The sequence below is a fragment of the Camelus bactrianus genome, chromosome 13 (genome assembly GCF_048773025.1).
Source record: "Camelus bactrianus isolate YW-2024 breed Bactrian camel chromosome 13, ASM4877302v1, whole genome shotgun sequence".
Lineage (NCBI taxonomy): Eukaryota > Metazoa > Chordata > Mammalia > Artiodactyla > Camelidae > Camelus > Camelus bactrianus.
This window is the reverse complement of record NC_133551.1, coordinates 14,537,203-14,552,407: the sequence shown is the minus strand read 5'-3', so window position 1 is coordinate 14,552,407 and position 15,205 is coordinate 14,537,203. Positions and strand designations below refer to the sequence as shown.

General features: G+C 40.8%; 1 protein-coding gene across 1 annotated transcript in view; it reads left to right on the top strand.

Moving 5' to 3' along the window:
* Positions 1-1,041: 1,041 nt before the first annotated feature.
* The window catches only part of CLCA2 (chloride channel accessory 2), a 33,664-nt gene continuing 19,500 nt past the window's right edge, over positions 1,042-15,205 (top strand). The window contains exons 1-8 of the mRNA XM_010963310.3: positions 1,042-1,355; positions 2,244-2,381; positions 5,235-5,385; positions 8,004-8,112; positions 9,124-9,283; positions 11,299-11,526; positions 13,127-13,357; positions 14,707-14,884. Of these exons, the coding sequence (XP_010961612.2) occupies positions 1,170-1,355; positions 2,244-2,381; positions 5,235-5,385; positions 8,004-8,112; positions 9,124-9,283; positions 11,299-11,526; positions 13,127-13,357; positions 14,707-14,884 (1,381 nt within the window). The 5' untranslated portion in view covers positions 1,042-1,169. The remainder of the gene's footprint in view (positions 1,356-2,243; positions 2,382-5,234; positions 5,386-8,003; positions 8,113-9,123; positions 9,284-11,298; positions 11,527-13,126; positions 13,358-14,706; positions 14,885-15,205) is intronic.

Below are 15,205 nucleotides of genomic sequence, written 5' to 3'. Positions count from 1 at the left end.
AGCTCTTAACATTTCACTTCTAGTTTCCTGAGAACCTGAGAAAACATGGTACATTTAAAAACAACACAGTTTGGGGTCAGTCGGTCTCATTCCAGCACTAGGACAATATGTGCGCAGCCCTGAACAGACAACTTAGGTTTCCTAGCCGTAGTCTGGTCACCCATAAAACAGGCATGATAAAGCCCAGCCCACAGTGAAAGTTAGTTCCTTCCCCCACTGGCTAATATTCATAACCTTTTGAGACTCAGTGTCTTCATTGGAAAAAAAAGAAGGAGAACCCTATATCAGGGAACTGACTTTTAAGTGGGTTCATGTCTCAACGCTGAAGTGTTACATAATTATCAGGCAGTATCACTAATCAGTCGTGAAATGTTTATGCGGCCTTCCGTATTCCAGATCCTGTAACAGTTACTGCAGGAGTGGAAGGTTCGCTGAGGCCTAGCCTTGCCCTTGGGAGGGAGTCACTGAAAGAGAAATTCATTCCTTTCCTGGTCCAGAGAGAAAAGACAGCAAGGCCAGAAGGACAGGCCTCTGTGCACTGCAGGCCCCCGAGTTCCCGGCCCTGGGCCTCCCTGGGGGATATCTGATGTCTCCCCCTCCGCCATCATCTGAGCGCCTGCCCAGACTACCCGACCCTAGGGCCCCGGGGGCAGGGCTGCGGGATGGATTGCCAACTCCTCAAAATGAGCAGACAAAGGAATCTTACATGGAACAAAAAATGACTTGAGTGCATTTGCTCCAACTGATGGAAGAGGTTGGCAAGGACGAGGAGAGGAAAACCACTGTAGACTTCTGTGTTAGATGGAACAATCCAGATTCTCTGATTTTCAGCCCAGCCAGCCAGGCCTCCCTCTTTCAAGTTTTGTCTTATTTCCCCATTCCTTCTGAGAAGACATAAAATGAGTAAAAGGTGGAAGATTTCTTGCCCAACCATGATTCAGGAGGAGCATAGCCACAGAGCAGGCAAGGCTGACATTGCCCGGAGAAGAAGGACTTGTGGAGACAGGTCTCAGATGGATCCACCCCAGATTTTGCAAAGGAGACACCTCCTTCATGCCAAGTTCTAAGAGCTTCCAAGTTAAGGAAGAAACCATCTGCTTTCCCGTTGACAACTTGGTACAATGTACCCAGCAGGACCAGTGTGAGTAAACCGGAGGCTTCTCTGCAACATGATCCACAGGGACAATGTGGGTCCTGTTTGCAGCCTGAAGTTTGTGGCTCTCCTGGTGGCCCTGAGTCCTGAACTGCTATTCCTGGGAGCCGGAGTGCAACTTCGAGACAATGGGTATGATGGATTGCTTGTTGCAATCAATCCTCAGGTATCCGAGGACCAGAACCTCATCGCCAACATTAAGGTGAGTGGCAAATATGAAGTCAAAACCATTATCCGAGTCGAATAGGCCCGTAGCCTTCTTTTAAAAGCTAACAATCCTGCCTGGTTTGTATTTGAGCCATAGAGAAAGTGCTGTTTCGCAAAGATAACAACAAAAATGACAATTACAGCCACACTGGTTTGCTCACCTAGTCCTGTGTCATCTCAGCTCACAGTGCTGACCTAGCCCTCTTTTATTTGCTGTTGTTTACTGCTAATTTTAGCTTTCATGTTTTCCTATAGGACTGCTTTTGGGGTAGCAACCTAAAAAATAACCCCTTTGTGTCAACAAAGACCAGATGTTTGACTGGTGAATAAGAATGATTGTGCTCATTAAGATCGTGTTGTTGGATTCCATCCTGAGGGTTAGAATTCTCAGCCAGAAAGCATGAGAGTCGGGATGGAGTGCCAAAGATGGAATGCTTTCTTTCCACCTGAATGTCCTATAAAGTAATTAGCTATTTTCACCTTAATATGGTAAGGCAGGCTAATAGCTCCATTGCTTAAGAGCCTCCCTTTGGTATTGCTTCAGTGAGATCAGTGTCGTAATAAGGTGTGGCCTTGGACATGCCTGCAGGTGTGACATGAAAAGGATTTGTTCGGTAAAAGCATAAAAGCCTTTAACAAAACTGGAAAATTATATAGGCAAGCCCAGACAGAATTACTGCCCAAAAATCTCTTCCAGATAACCATCTGAAGTTTATTTATTTTGCTCCTAAGTTTTCCCAGAGTCCAATGTTGTCCTATAATAAATGGACTCTTTCAAAATATTTTCACTGTTTTTATTACTACTTACTCAAGTGTAACCAGAAAACCAAAACATAAAGCATTTACAAGTGATGAAATAAGCTTTCCTGTCATTTGGTTGTAGGAAATGATAACTGAAGCTTCTTCTTACCTATTCAACGCCACCAAGAGAAGAGTGTTTTTTAGAAACATAAAGATTTTAATACCTGCTACGTGGAAAGCTAATAATTACAGCAAAATTAAACAAGAATCATATGAAAAGGTAAGAATTCAGGATTTCATTCAATGAGCTTAACTCCAGGGAAAAAAAAAAGCAGCCAAAATATAATGTGCTCAAACTTCAAAAATGAGAACTGATGTAAAAAACAAATCATTGATATTAATACACAAATAATATTATTGGAAAGGTGGTTATGCACAAAATGTGTGGAAATACGATAAACAAGTGGAAATCATGGAGTGAAAAATAAGCAGAATGCCATTGCCCAAATAGCCTCTCAGATCTCTTTACTTTGTAACTTAGTGGGTCCTTTCTGAAATTTTTGGTTAAGGACCAAGAACCAGATTTATTCTATTGAGTATAAACTGTGAAGGAAACAATTCCAATTATGATTTTCTCATTTACCACCCTGTCAGGGGCAGTCAGCATCCACGTCCAGACAGAAACCTAAGCCACCCATGCATTTAAAAATATGACCGTCTTCTCCTGCAAGAGCTCCAATTAGCAGAATTTCACACGAGCCCAAGTCTAGGATACTATTTTCAAGAAGTATGTTGATAAGAAGGAAGACAGAAAGCGAGGAAGGGAGGCCTGGCTACTTATTTTTTCCAAACAAAGAACTTAGTCTTCAAAGGAGTCCCATAAGCTATAGCTTATAGTTACACATCCATGATAATGTCTGGCATATACTGGTATCCATGCTGTAAACGTTAATTATATTTTGAAATGACTGTGAATGAGAGCCCTAGTAGTTACCGAAAGGAGTAGGTGCAGAGGCTCACTGAGAATGTAGCTGAGGGCTTCAGCGATGGAGTGGGTTTGAGATCTGTAATCACAGCTCAAACAGAAGGGCTGGGATTGTGTAGTTTCCCCTTTTCCTTACTTGTGTCACTTGGTATGAATTTTCTAGAATTGTTTTAATTCTTAGTTCTCCTTGGAAATTACTCCCTCAGTGATTGAATGGTACAGCAATCTCGATAGGCATCCAGTGTCCCGAGAAGTTGAAAGGACTCTTAAAACGATTTGATTTGTGGCCAGGTGAAAGCATGTGATGCTTCGGCACGGAGATAGGAGAGCTAGAGGAACTGGGATAAACTGGGGAGAGAGCTATTGTTTAGGAAACTTCAAGTAAGTGCCAGGCATTCTACAGGTATTGCCTAATTCTCACACACCCTAAAATTAGTTGCTGTTATCACAAATTAGGAAACTGAGGCTCAGATAAGGTAAGGATTTGATCCCACATCGAGCAGCTGTTAAATTAAAGAGCAATTTGAATCGATACCTATTTGATTCCAAAGCCCGCGCTCTTTGCGCCAAGCTGTGCTGCCTCTAGCTACCTTATATAGATGTCATTAATCAGTTTGGCCTTTAGTGGAACAAAGAAACATTGGAGATAACCACACCAAAACCAGGTAGCACTCCTCATCCTAATGGAGAAGAGAGAAATAAATAACTAAAGTGAAAATGGCTGAACAGAAAGATTAAAGGAAAGGGGCATTGAAGGCTGTTCACATATCTGCTAGATAGAAATTCTTTTAACCTCATAATGTCAATCAAGCAAACACTTAGTGAGTGATTGTGATACGCAGGAGCCGGGCTAGGCATGGCAGAGCCCGAAGGGACAAGCAAGATAGCTCCTGTCCTTGGGAATCTGAAGTCTAATGTAGGGGGAATCAGGGGATGCGGAGAGGCTTAGAAAAAGTAGGTAAGAGCTCTCTTACTACGACCTATAAGGTAGAATAGAGCCCCAAACAACCTGAGTATTCCACCCCTTGCAGAGCACTCTCTCCTTTTTGCTTCAGGACAGATTTCCAGACACAGAAATGGGTGAAGTGAAGACTCTCCAAGGGCATGGCACCTCTGGCCTTTTCCTAGGTGCTGCCTTGCAAAGTCTGGGGCTTGAATTCTTATCTTTCTAAAAATAGATGTTACTATAATAATAATTCATGCTTCTTGTAAAAAACAGTTTAGAAATATGGAAAATAGAAATGAAAATATTATGTAAATGTATGGTAAATATTATAACAACGAACATATCCTCTGTTCCTCAGTGGTGTGCACACACACGAGTGCACATACAGTGATTATTTTATACGTATATATTTCTAGGATCATATTAGGTCTCTTGTTCACAAATCAGCTTTAAAAAAAGTACTTAACAACATACGTAGTTTCTAAGGCAATTCCCAAGACAACATATTATCTGCCTTACTACAAATAAAAGAAACAGTGTTGTATATAAAATCATGTTCTCCTGATGGTTATTTGAAAAGATACTTTACTTTAGATTTGGACTTAAAATACTGTGTTTTAGCAATAGAAATTGAAATGGTCAGGGTGCAATGTGAACTATAACTTCAATAGAGTGATTGTTTTGCTGATCTAATTGGTTATGGGAATAAAAGCATAAGGTTTAAAAGAAACATATCCTATTGTCTGGCACTGATGAAAGTACCCACAGAAAGCTCTTCACAAAACGCTGACATTTTACAGTACAGTTCTGAATGACGTGTAAATGCTCTTAAAACTTCTTTATGTTATAGCGCTTTATAATGTCAGAATTGTACAGTGTTAACTTCTAAGTAAATTTTAATCTGGAAAATGGAAGGGTCATCTGGAAGGGATAATGCTGTTCCATGGGAATCTGGTAAGTTTTTAAAATATATACTTTTTTGAAAGTGACAATCTGTTGACAGGTAGTTGCGAATGCATTTTAAATTCCATCTAAAGGAATTTATTTTTTAAAAATCTGTTTTTAAATTGGGATATAATTCCTACAGTAAAATGCATATATCTTAAGTGCACAGTTCAAAGTATTTAAACAAATGTAAATGTTTGTGTCACCAACATCACAGTCAAGATACAGAGTATTACAAGGTATTTCTTTTAATTTAGGCAAATGTCATAGTGACTGACTGGTATGGGGCACGTGGCAATGATCCATCCACCCTGCAATACAGAGGGTGTGGAAAAGAAGGAAAATTCATTCATCTCACCCCTGACTTTCTACTAAATGATGACTTAACAGCTGGCTACGGATCGCGGGGTAAGTGTGACCAGTCAAGAAATAGACCTCGGACAGCACTACTTACACTCTTCTGTGCTTAGTGCTGAAAGGCACTCAGAGGACTTGAAATCAGCCAAGGACTTACCGTCTGGATGAGAAGACAGACCACATGCCCATGAAAAGATGAGGGACCAAGTGAGCCAGAAAGGGTTAAGTACCAGATGAGTGGCCCAGACAGGGAGTGCTACAAGAATTCCAGGAAGAGAGAGAACATGTTGAGCTAAAGGTGGTGGGAAAAGGCTTCACACAGGAGAGGCCCTTCAAGGTCAAGTGTCATTTTGATAAACGGAAAGAAGGGAGAGAATAGTAGAAGAGTCTGAATATAACCGAGGCAACTTAAGAATCCAGGGCACACTGGAGAGAGGGGAGCAGCAGACCCCACTGATGGTGCAGAGAGACTGTGGGTAGTGAGCAGTGGGACAAGATGCTACAGCGCACATGGGAATAGGTGATGGAGAGCCTCTAAGACCCACATTAGTGAGTCACCGCTGAAGGTTCTAGCGTAGGAGTGAAAACATCAAAGTGGAGCATTCAGAAGATGAATCTGGCTGCACAGATGATCTGGGTCCCTCAAGTCAAAGAGGGAGAAACTGGCCATCTGGAGAATAAGCTCAAGTCCAGGTGTGAGACCATGAGACTTGAGTAAGATCGGAGGCAGTGGGATGGGAAGGGCAGGAAAGATGGCAGTAAGGACAAGAGAATTTCCTATGTGCCAAGTGCTGTGTTATTTGCTTTTCATACATTATCTTATCCAATGCTAACAACTCTAAGTAGTGAGAGATCTTCCAGAGGGGAAAAATGGAATAGAGGTCAGCACTGCTTTGGAGTGAAAGGCAAGGATTTGGGGCGGGGGGCAGCATTAAGGAAAGCACCGGGTTTTTTATTAGAGATAGAAGGGACCAGTTTAAAGGGGAAATCCACTGAAGTCTGAATTTAGGCGAGTGATTGTGAGGAGCAGTGGACTCTGCTGGTGGGAAGACCTGGCCCATGGTTGGACAAGGATGACCGGAGTTTGACAGAGACATCAGGGTTTGGAGACTGGCATTCCGTGGACGACATCTGAGAAAGAAACTGTGGTGAGGAAGAGTCACAGGTGAAGGGCAAACTATCCAATTCTCAGTTTTCCGTTTTGGATTTTAACATACAGCAGTGCCTTTCAAGTGATGTTTTCACTGTTACCCCCGTTTAAGTCTAACCAGATTTTATTATCCTCTGTACAACTAGCCACACATTCTATCAAACACACTTTATAAAACTTTATAAAAATAGGGTTTCTTCTTGGTAACTGTGTGAGGTGCTGATAATCTTTGCACAAATATGTGACTTCACCAACTCTTCTAACTCCCATGATTTAGCACAGGCTTGTCCTTAACACTCTCAGCTTAGATGGTTCCCCGCCCTTCCTTTGGCCCCAGGTCCCAAAATTGCATAATATACCAGAGCCTAAGTCAACTCAGCAAACACTTCTTGGGTTCCCAGAGCTTAAAAGAATTCAAGGGGAAAAAAAAAAAAGTATACTTTGGGAGGGGCGTTAATCTGGAAAGCTTGTATTAGGGATAAGCCAGTTTTTATCTAAACATGGAAGGAAATGCAAGATTTAGAGAGGGAGAGATAAACCTATCAATGATCGGATGCCGAGGATGAGGACTTCCACGAGCTAAGAGTTAGTTAATATACACACAGAGAATCAGGGATAAAATGAAAGAGAAAGGACCGTCCAAGCTGGAGAGGAGGTTCTATCATCTTTCTTGCTCCTTCTTCCCGCCCTGGCCCTAGGGTTGCAATCACTGCCCCAGACAGAGAATTACCTACAAGGAAACAAGCAGCAGGCATGCTTGGACGTCACACACTGAGGAGTAGCAAGGCTTTATTTGCTTCTTTGATGTCTTAGTCCATCTGGGCTGCCATAAAGAAGTATTGTAGGTTGGGAGGCTTATGCACAACAGAAACGTCTTTCTCACGGTTCTGGGGGCTGACGTCCAGGATCTAAGCACTGGCACAACTGACGTCTATGAAGGCCCACTTCCTGGTTCACAGACGGTGTCCTCTCGGGTGTCCTGTCATGGCAGAAAGAGGAAGGGAGCTCTGTGCACTTTCTTTTATAAAAGCACTAATCCCATTCATGAGGGCTCCACCCTCATGCCTTAGTCACCCCAGAGGCCTATCTCCTACCACACTCACACTGGGGATGAGGATTTCAACACGTGCATCTTGGGGAGACGCTTCATTCAGTCCGTAGGCTTCTCTTCCTTTCCCAGAATCCTGAACCTACGGGCATGTTTGAAGCTAAATAGAAACCTGTTAAGCAGCTTCCCTGGGGACGTGAGAGGACGTGGGACTCCTCACTGATTTCAACACGTAAATCACTGGTTTGCACTTACAGAACTAACCATATTTCCACACTGCCTCTTTTATGATGGTGGGCAATAAAGCGGAACATTATGGGAGTGGGGTGGGAAAGAGGAAAGCGGGAGGAAGAATTGCACGTCAACCCTTTGAAACGAGTATATATCATCAAGTGATGTTACACCTTCCCTGATTAGCAAGGTCCACTGTTGAAATTTAAGGAACTCAAAGCAAAGGTCTCTCTTCCACAGGCAGAGTGTTTGTTCATGAATGGGCCCACCTCCGCTGGGGTGTGTTTGACGAATATAACAGTGAGAAACCTTTCTACATAAACGGGCAAAATCAAGTTAAAGTAACAAGGTTAGTACTTTTTCACATGTTTAAAATTCACTGTTTATTTTTTGACCCTAAAATTGAACTTATAGTGGCAGCTGAAGCTTAATTAACAATTTTCAATTTTTATTTTAATACATTTTAAAAATTGGTAAATATTTATGTTATTCAAATATCAAAACAATATAAAAAGTTACACTCATGTATCATGTTCCCACTACTCTCTTTTCCCTGTTCCCGTCCATCCCCTCTATGTAACGATTTTTATTCGTTTCTTGTATATTTTTCTTGTTTCTTCTTCTTGTTTCTTCAGGAAAGTTCAAATAAATATGAATATGTATTTTTACTCACTCTTTTTAACTTTAATTGCATAGTGGTCCATTGCATGGATATACCAGAATTTTTCAGCCAGTCCTCTGTTGTTGAGCAAATGGGTTGTTCCCAATATTCGGTCATTACTACAGGTTCTAATGCTATACAGAAGTCATTTCCATTACACGTAGGAAGATCTGTTTATCTATCGAATCACTCCCAAGAATTATTGGGTCATAGGGTACCTTTAGCTGTAATTTTGGTAAATATTGACTGATTCTTCCCCTAAAAGTTGTATTGTTTTTTCTTCCCACTGATAGCATTTGAGACTACTTATATAGGAAGGAATCCTTTTAAATACCATCATTATGTGTTCATTCTCTTCTTCCTCTGATATTCAATGGTAATGAGCTCAAAAGAGCCCTGATTCAGGATACCACCACTTTTGCCTTTCCTTGGGCCTCCAAAAGTTCATGTTGTTGTCCTGGAAGCTTTTGCTTGGACCCTGGTTAGCTGGTAAAGCCCTTGGCATTGCAGAGCTGCTCATTCAAATCAAATGCTTTAAAATAGAGTGTAGTGCATTTCTATTGATCTGCCTTAATCATTTTTAAAATGTTTTATGTGTATCTAGCAATCTACAGTCCTTGAAAGAAATGATTTTATGAGCCAACGAAAAAGAAATATTAAGTACTTCTAAAACAGATCCAATTTTTCTTCCCATTTTAGGTGTTCATCTGACATCACAGGCATTTTTGTGTGTGAAAAAGGACCTTGCCCCCAAGAAAACTGTATTATTAGCAAGCTTTTCAAAGAAGGATGCATGTTTATATACAATAGCACCCAAAATGCAACTGCATCAATAATGTTCATGCAAAGTTTATCTTCTGTAAGTATGATCTTAGAGTAACAAACGCCCATAAGATTCCATCTCTTCCCAATATAGGCTGATATGTTTTAAGTAAACAAAGGGACAATTAAGATTCACTACATTTTAGAGCTTGAGGGACCTTAAGTTCATCTAATTTTTACTTTATAGATTGAAAAAAAAACCTCAGCACCACGCTCTCCCCGCTCACTGCCCAAGATGATCAGTAAAAATTGATTCCTTTAGAAAGTGATTATTTGCTTTCCAGGGAAAGTGATTTAACAAGAAAAATCCTGGAGCAGTCTAAATAAATGGTTCATGTGGTGGTGCTCCTGTATCTTTGATAGGAAAGTTCATTGGGTTAATGAGAGTGATGTAACACATGATTATATTTCTGTCATTTGAGGTAGCATACCATTCTTGTTTGAATGGAATTTCCCGATTCTCTTTCCCTTGTTTCACATAGTCTAGACCTTAAAAAAGAAAAGTCAGGTGTTACCAAGGGAAGTCAACTAACCCTTAGCTTCGCAGGTTCAGAAACTCAATCTTGTCAGTCTTCCACGCTAACTACCTGACAAGAGACTAGTGTAGGAATCCAGAACACAATTTAAAAATTATTATTTAAAAAGAATACTCTTAACTGTCATGAAGCTCTGACACTCACATCCTCTGGCCAGCTCATTTCCTCTCTGAAAGAATCAGCATAGACTAGCCACGTTCCTCCCAGAGACCTGCTCTGAACGTGTGGAACAGGAAAGGAGGGAGTTAGGAGACGCAGAGATTTAGTGGTATCAGCCCTCATAACCCGATGTATTTACCAACTTCTTCCCGTCAGTGGGGCACTTCCTCTCTGTGGGGCTGGGAGCACTTGGGCAGTGCCCATCTGAAGTTTTCTGTTCCTACGGTTGATCAATGTCCCTTAGATTGACAAATTCTATTTTTTTAAGATAATTTTTTTATTCAGTTCAGTTTGAGTCAAGGCTAAGACTCATTCTGTAACTTTAAGATGATTTTTAATATTTTTTGTCCAATGCATTATGTTTTTAATTTACAGCTTTACTATCTGAAGCCAAGTTAATTCCATGTATTTCATCTACATTGTTTGTGACTTGGTACTGTCTTTGTGATCATCTGAAAGACCTACTCATTAATATCCAGTCAGAAAAGTTTCACAATTCCCTAACCATAGTCATGAACTATAAAGAAAAGAGTTAAAAACAAACAACAAGAACAAAACAGGTTCTACCTCATCTCCCCGTCCTTCTAAGAAACTCATGTCCTTGTGCAATTACTCACTTTTTGAAGTTCAGCTTTCTTTTCTGAGAAATTTGAGTTGGGACTAGAGAGTCTGTAAGATTTCTTTTAGCTCTAAGCTTCCATGAATCTGATGGCAGGAAGCATCCACTCTTTGTAGGAATGCAGCCACCGGGAAATAGATGACAACACATTACTTTGCAGTGCAAATCATGCCTTTAAGGGGATGCTGGCCTAGGTTTCACATTATCAAATGAATTATAGCTCTATTTCCAGATTGGGGGTAGTGGGAGATCGGGAAGTAGATTTAGTTTGTTTTTTTCCTTATCTTGTTCTTATAGAGATCAGTATTTGAACTAGCTCAGTATATGCTGACTGATCAATAAAGGTGCAGTGGTTATTAAATATTATTCCAAGGAATAGGCTGACCAAAATAACATTTCCTGCAGTGTTTTCTTTAGCAGATTATCATGATAAGAAAGGTGAGTTGTTTATTTTTTTAAGACTAAGATATCATACATGGTCTATTCTCAGTTGTCTAAGTGCAAATAAACTTCAGTAGAGGTTGACCTTGGCAAGGGTGCCAGTGTTTCAAGCAAAGGGTGCCAAGGTTTATTTGCAAATGGAAGCAAATTCTTGAAGTAAAGACGGATATTGCTGTAGTACTTCTGATTTCTCAAGTTTCAGCTCATTTTTCCTTTTCACCTTTAGTTGAGAACGAGAAGTATGTCTAATAGGAGAAGAGTACTTTTATTTTCTGATAGGCTTTATTCTCTCTCCAGGTGGTTGAGTTCTGCAATGCAAGTACCCACAACCAAGAAGCTCCAAACCTGCAGAACCAAATGTGCAGCCTCAGAAGTGCGTGGGATGTAATCGCAGACTCTGACGACTTCAATCACAGTTTGCCTCTGCAGGGGGCTGAGCTTCCACCTCCCCCCGTGTTCTCCCTCATACAGGCGGGTAACAGAACGGTCTGCTTAGTGCTGGACGTGTCCAGCAAGATGGCGGAGGTAACGTTTGAGCCAAAATAGTCATAAACCGTTGATTATTTTTTCTGTCAGGTTTTAATTCTTTCTCTTTTCAGGGGGTAAAAGCAAGGATGGGTGAAGCCAAAGGCTTGGAAGAGTCAAGGCTGCCATCTTTCCTTGGAGAGGAGAGAGAATGTGGCCCAGAAATGGAGATACTGCAGATAAATGAAATCCACAGATAATTCCTAACTCTCATTTCTGCTTCTAATTGCAACCTTTGCAACCAAAATCCTTTCCAAAACTCTGACATGTAATGAAAGGCTCTTTTCTGGCCACATTCCACTCATAGGCAGACATCAAATAACGGCCTTATTTCCCATTTATATACTATTGTATCCAGATCCAAAATTCAGAATTAGTAACAGCTCATTTCTTATCTCCTTCTCCATTCTTAGGGAGAATATATAATGTTAAGACTATCAACAAATGTTGTAACCCAAAAGATTTTTTTTTTGCCATAAAATATTACTTTTATTTCACATACCTTAGAATACTGCCAACTTTCTTCCGATGTAAAGTTCTGTCCTTTATTTTAATTATAGAGCCCTCTTGGTGCAAGATAAAAATACTATTCTCTTTATGATATTAGGATGATAGTATTTATATTGTGAAGTACATTTTAAAAATGACAAACCCTAGGTTGGGCCCACCCTCCTCATTTTTTAATATTGCTAGTCCATGACCATTGAAAGCTTGACTTTATAAATATTCTTTCCTCAGATTTTAATTAAAATAATTTAAAGCAATACAGCACATGGAAACATTACAAAAATACAAAGGGTGTAGACTCTGAGAGACCTGCGGGGTATTAAATTGGTGGTGCTTCCTAATCTGTGTGAAATGCAGGTCCAGATATGTGTAGGCTGGAGATGGAGACCGCAGCCACCACTGCACAGGTGTTCATGTGGTTCAGCTGGCAGCTCCCACAGCCTTCAGAACAAGGGACCCTAGTGACTGCATCAATGTTGTCACCTGCCCAAACGTGGACATAAATATTACCTTATACTTAGTACTTCAAGGTACAACTATTGTCATATACATATCTCAATTGATCCTCACAGTAATTCTGCATTGATTAGAAGAATTATTACTACCCCCACTTTGCAGATGAAATGCTCAGCCTAAGATGACCGTGATAACAGAGGGCAGTGTCGGGACAGATGCTCTGACTGCAGCTCCTCTCTCTCTACCATCAGGTCTTTGCAATGCTTCCCCTTACCCAGGCTGAGTTTTAAAAGAAGCAGTTGCAAATCTAGTCTCTGTTGGTTCTACAATCTTTGAATTGTGAGTTGCAGAGAAATAGTGGATATTAAGTGTTCTTAGGGATTGGTAAGTTATGAACAGCTTGTCAGGGGGCAGAGTTCCAAACGACACCATCCTCCCTGAAAAGCATTCATCCTTGAGACTGCAGATAATCAAACACTATTCTAGCATTGTCACTCTTTACAACACAAAAAAATAAAATCACAATCTGACATCTCCAAAGAATTAGCAGGGACACTTGCTAATGGAGTTACTCAGTCATACTTTTGTCTACCAATCAATTGTTGTTACCTTCCTTTTTTCGTTTTTTGCAACATAGGCTGATAGACTCCTTCAACTGCAACAAGCAGCAGAATTTTACTTGATGCAGATTGTTGAAATTCATACCTTTGTGGGCATTGCCAGCTTTAACAGCAAAGGAGAGATCCGAGCCCAGCTACACCAAGTGAACAATGATGAGGACCGAAAGCTGCTGATTTCATACCTGCCTGCCACTGCGTCAGCCGATGCAGAAACCAGCGTCTGCGCAGGGCTGAAGAAGGGCTTTGAGGTACAGTAGGGCACCCCAAGCCTTGGATCACCGTCACTTTCCTTTCCTTTATTTCGTATCTGAGGTTGCTTCTGATTTGGGGCCATCTGTTACAGTGCGGTCATAGGAGCCTCGAGTATCGGAGAGTAAGGATGGGTTATCTTTAAGATCAGGACCATGTCTTGTTCACCACTGAACCCCTCGTGCCTAGCAATATAGCTGGCATGCTATAGTTAGTTGCTTAATAAATGTTTGTTGAAGGAATGCATAAATTAATGAATACAATGCTGGGAAACTTAAGCATCATCTGAACAATTTCTAACACTATCCCTATCATTTCTGGGACTTTCCTGTCTGTGGCTGTTGTTACCCTTTGATTTTCCAGTCAAAATCTGCATGTCTGGCTCCTGCCTATAGTCATACTAGACCTTAAGCTATGAATATCAATTAAGGCCAGAAGTATATTGCAAGATTAACAGAATTTGCCTAAATCAGCACAAGTTTGGATTCAACATTGGGGATGCAGCCCTGTGTTGAACATCTGGCAGCAAGCAAAACACAGGGGAAGGGGTGGAAAGGGATAAATTGGGAGTTCAAGATTTGCAGATGCTAACTGCTATATATAAAATAGATAAACAACAAGTTCATACTGTATAGCACAGGGAACTATATTCAATATCTTGTAGTAGCTTATGGTGAAAAGGAATATGAAAACTAATATATATGTATGTTCCTATATGACTAAAGTATTGTGCTGTACACCAGAAATTGACACAACATTGTAAACCAACTATACTTCAATAAAAATATATTAAAAAAAAAAAAACACAGTTGCAATTGTTGCTGCCTGCAGGCAAGTGTTTCTCAACCTTGGTTGCCCATTGAAATCACCTGGGGATTAAAAAGTTCTGATGCCTAGATCTCACCCCCAGAGATTTAACTGATCTTGGGTGTGAGCTGGCCTTTAAAAAATTTAAAGTTCCCATCTGACTCTAATGTATAGCCAAGGTCGAGAGCCCCTGCTCCAGGTCCTCTTATTGGCCATTTACTGGACCTCAGAAGCAAGGATCTCACATCATCATGTTCCCCCTTCTGTGATGGACACTATTCTAAACTAGGGGCAGAGCGTGGTGATTTGAACAGGAGGAGTCCCCACCCGCAGGTAAGCGGGCAGTGGCATGTAGGGTGACAAGGGCTGTGACGGGGTGAGGTGAGGACTGAGTAGAGAAGGGCATGGAGTGTGGGGAGCTACAGAGGACCTGGAAGAGGCACATGCCCCACTGGTGGGGAATTTGGAGTGAGAGTGAATTCTGCTCAGTTTGGCATTCTGAATTACATTTCCTTCCAAATGACGGATACCCTGTGTGCAGGTGGTTGAAAAGCTGAATGGAAAAGCCTTTGGCTCTGTGATGATATTAGTGACCAGTGGAGATGATGAGCGTACTGCTGACTGCTTGCCCACTGTGCTCAGCAGTGGGTCAACTATTCACACCATTGCCCTGGGCTCATCTGCCGTTAAGAACCTGGAGGAAGTTTCACGTCTTACAGGTAAGTAGATTTCTAAAACATACTTTAGAGCATTTCCTTTCAATTTGAATATTCAAAGAACAACCATGAAACTTAGATTATGTCAGCAGAATACACGGCTTAATTGAGAAAATATAAACAATTCTCTTAGGAAAAAGAAACAAAACCCACAAAAATTCATTGCAAAAACCTGCCAAAAATTTGCTGACATTTTTAATATTTAACTTAGAAGATGCCAACTAGATACATCTAATGAAAATATCATTATTGTTATTTCTTTGTTAAACCAGCCTGAGCCTGTAAAAATCATAGGTTTTTTTAAACCTTAAACCTAAAAAAAAG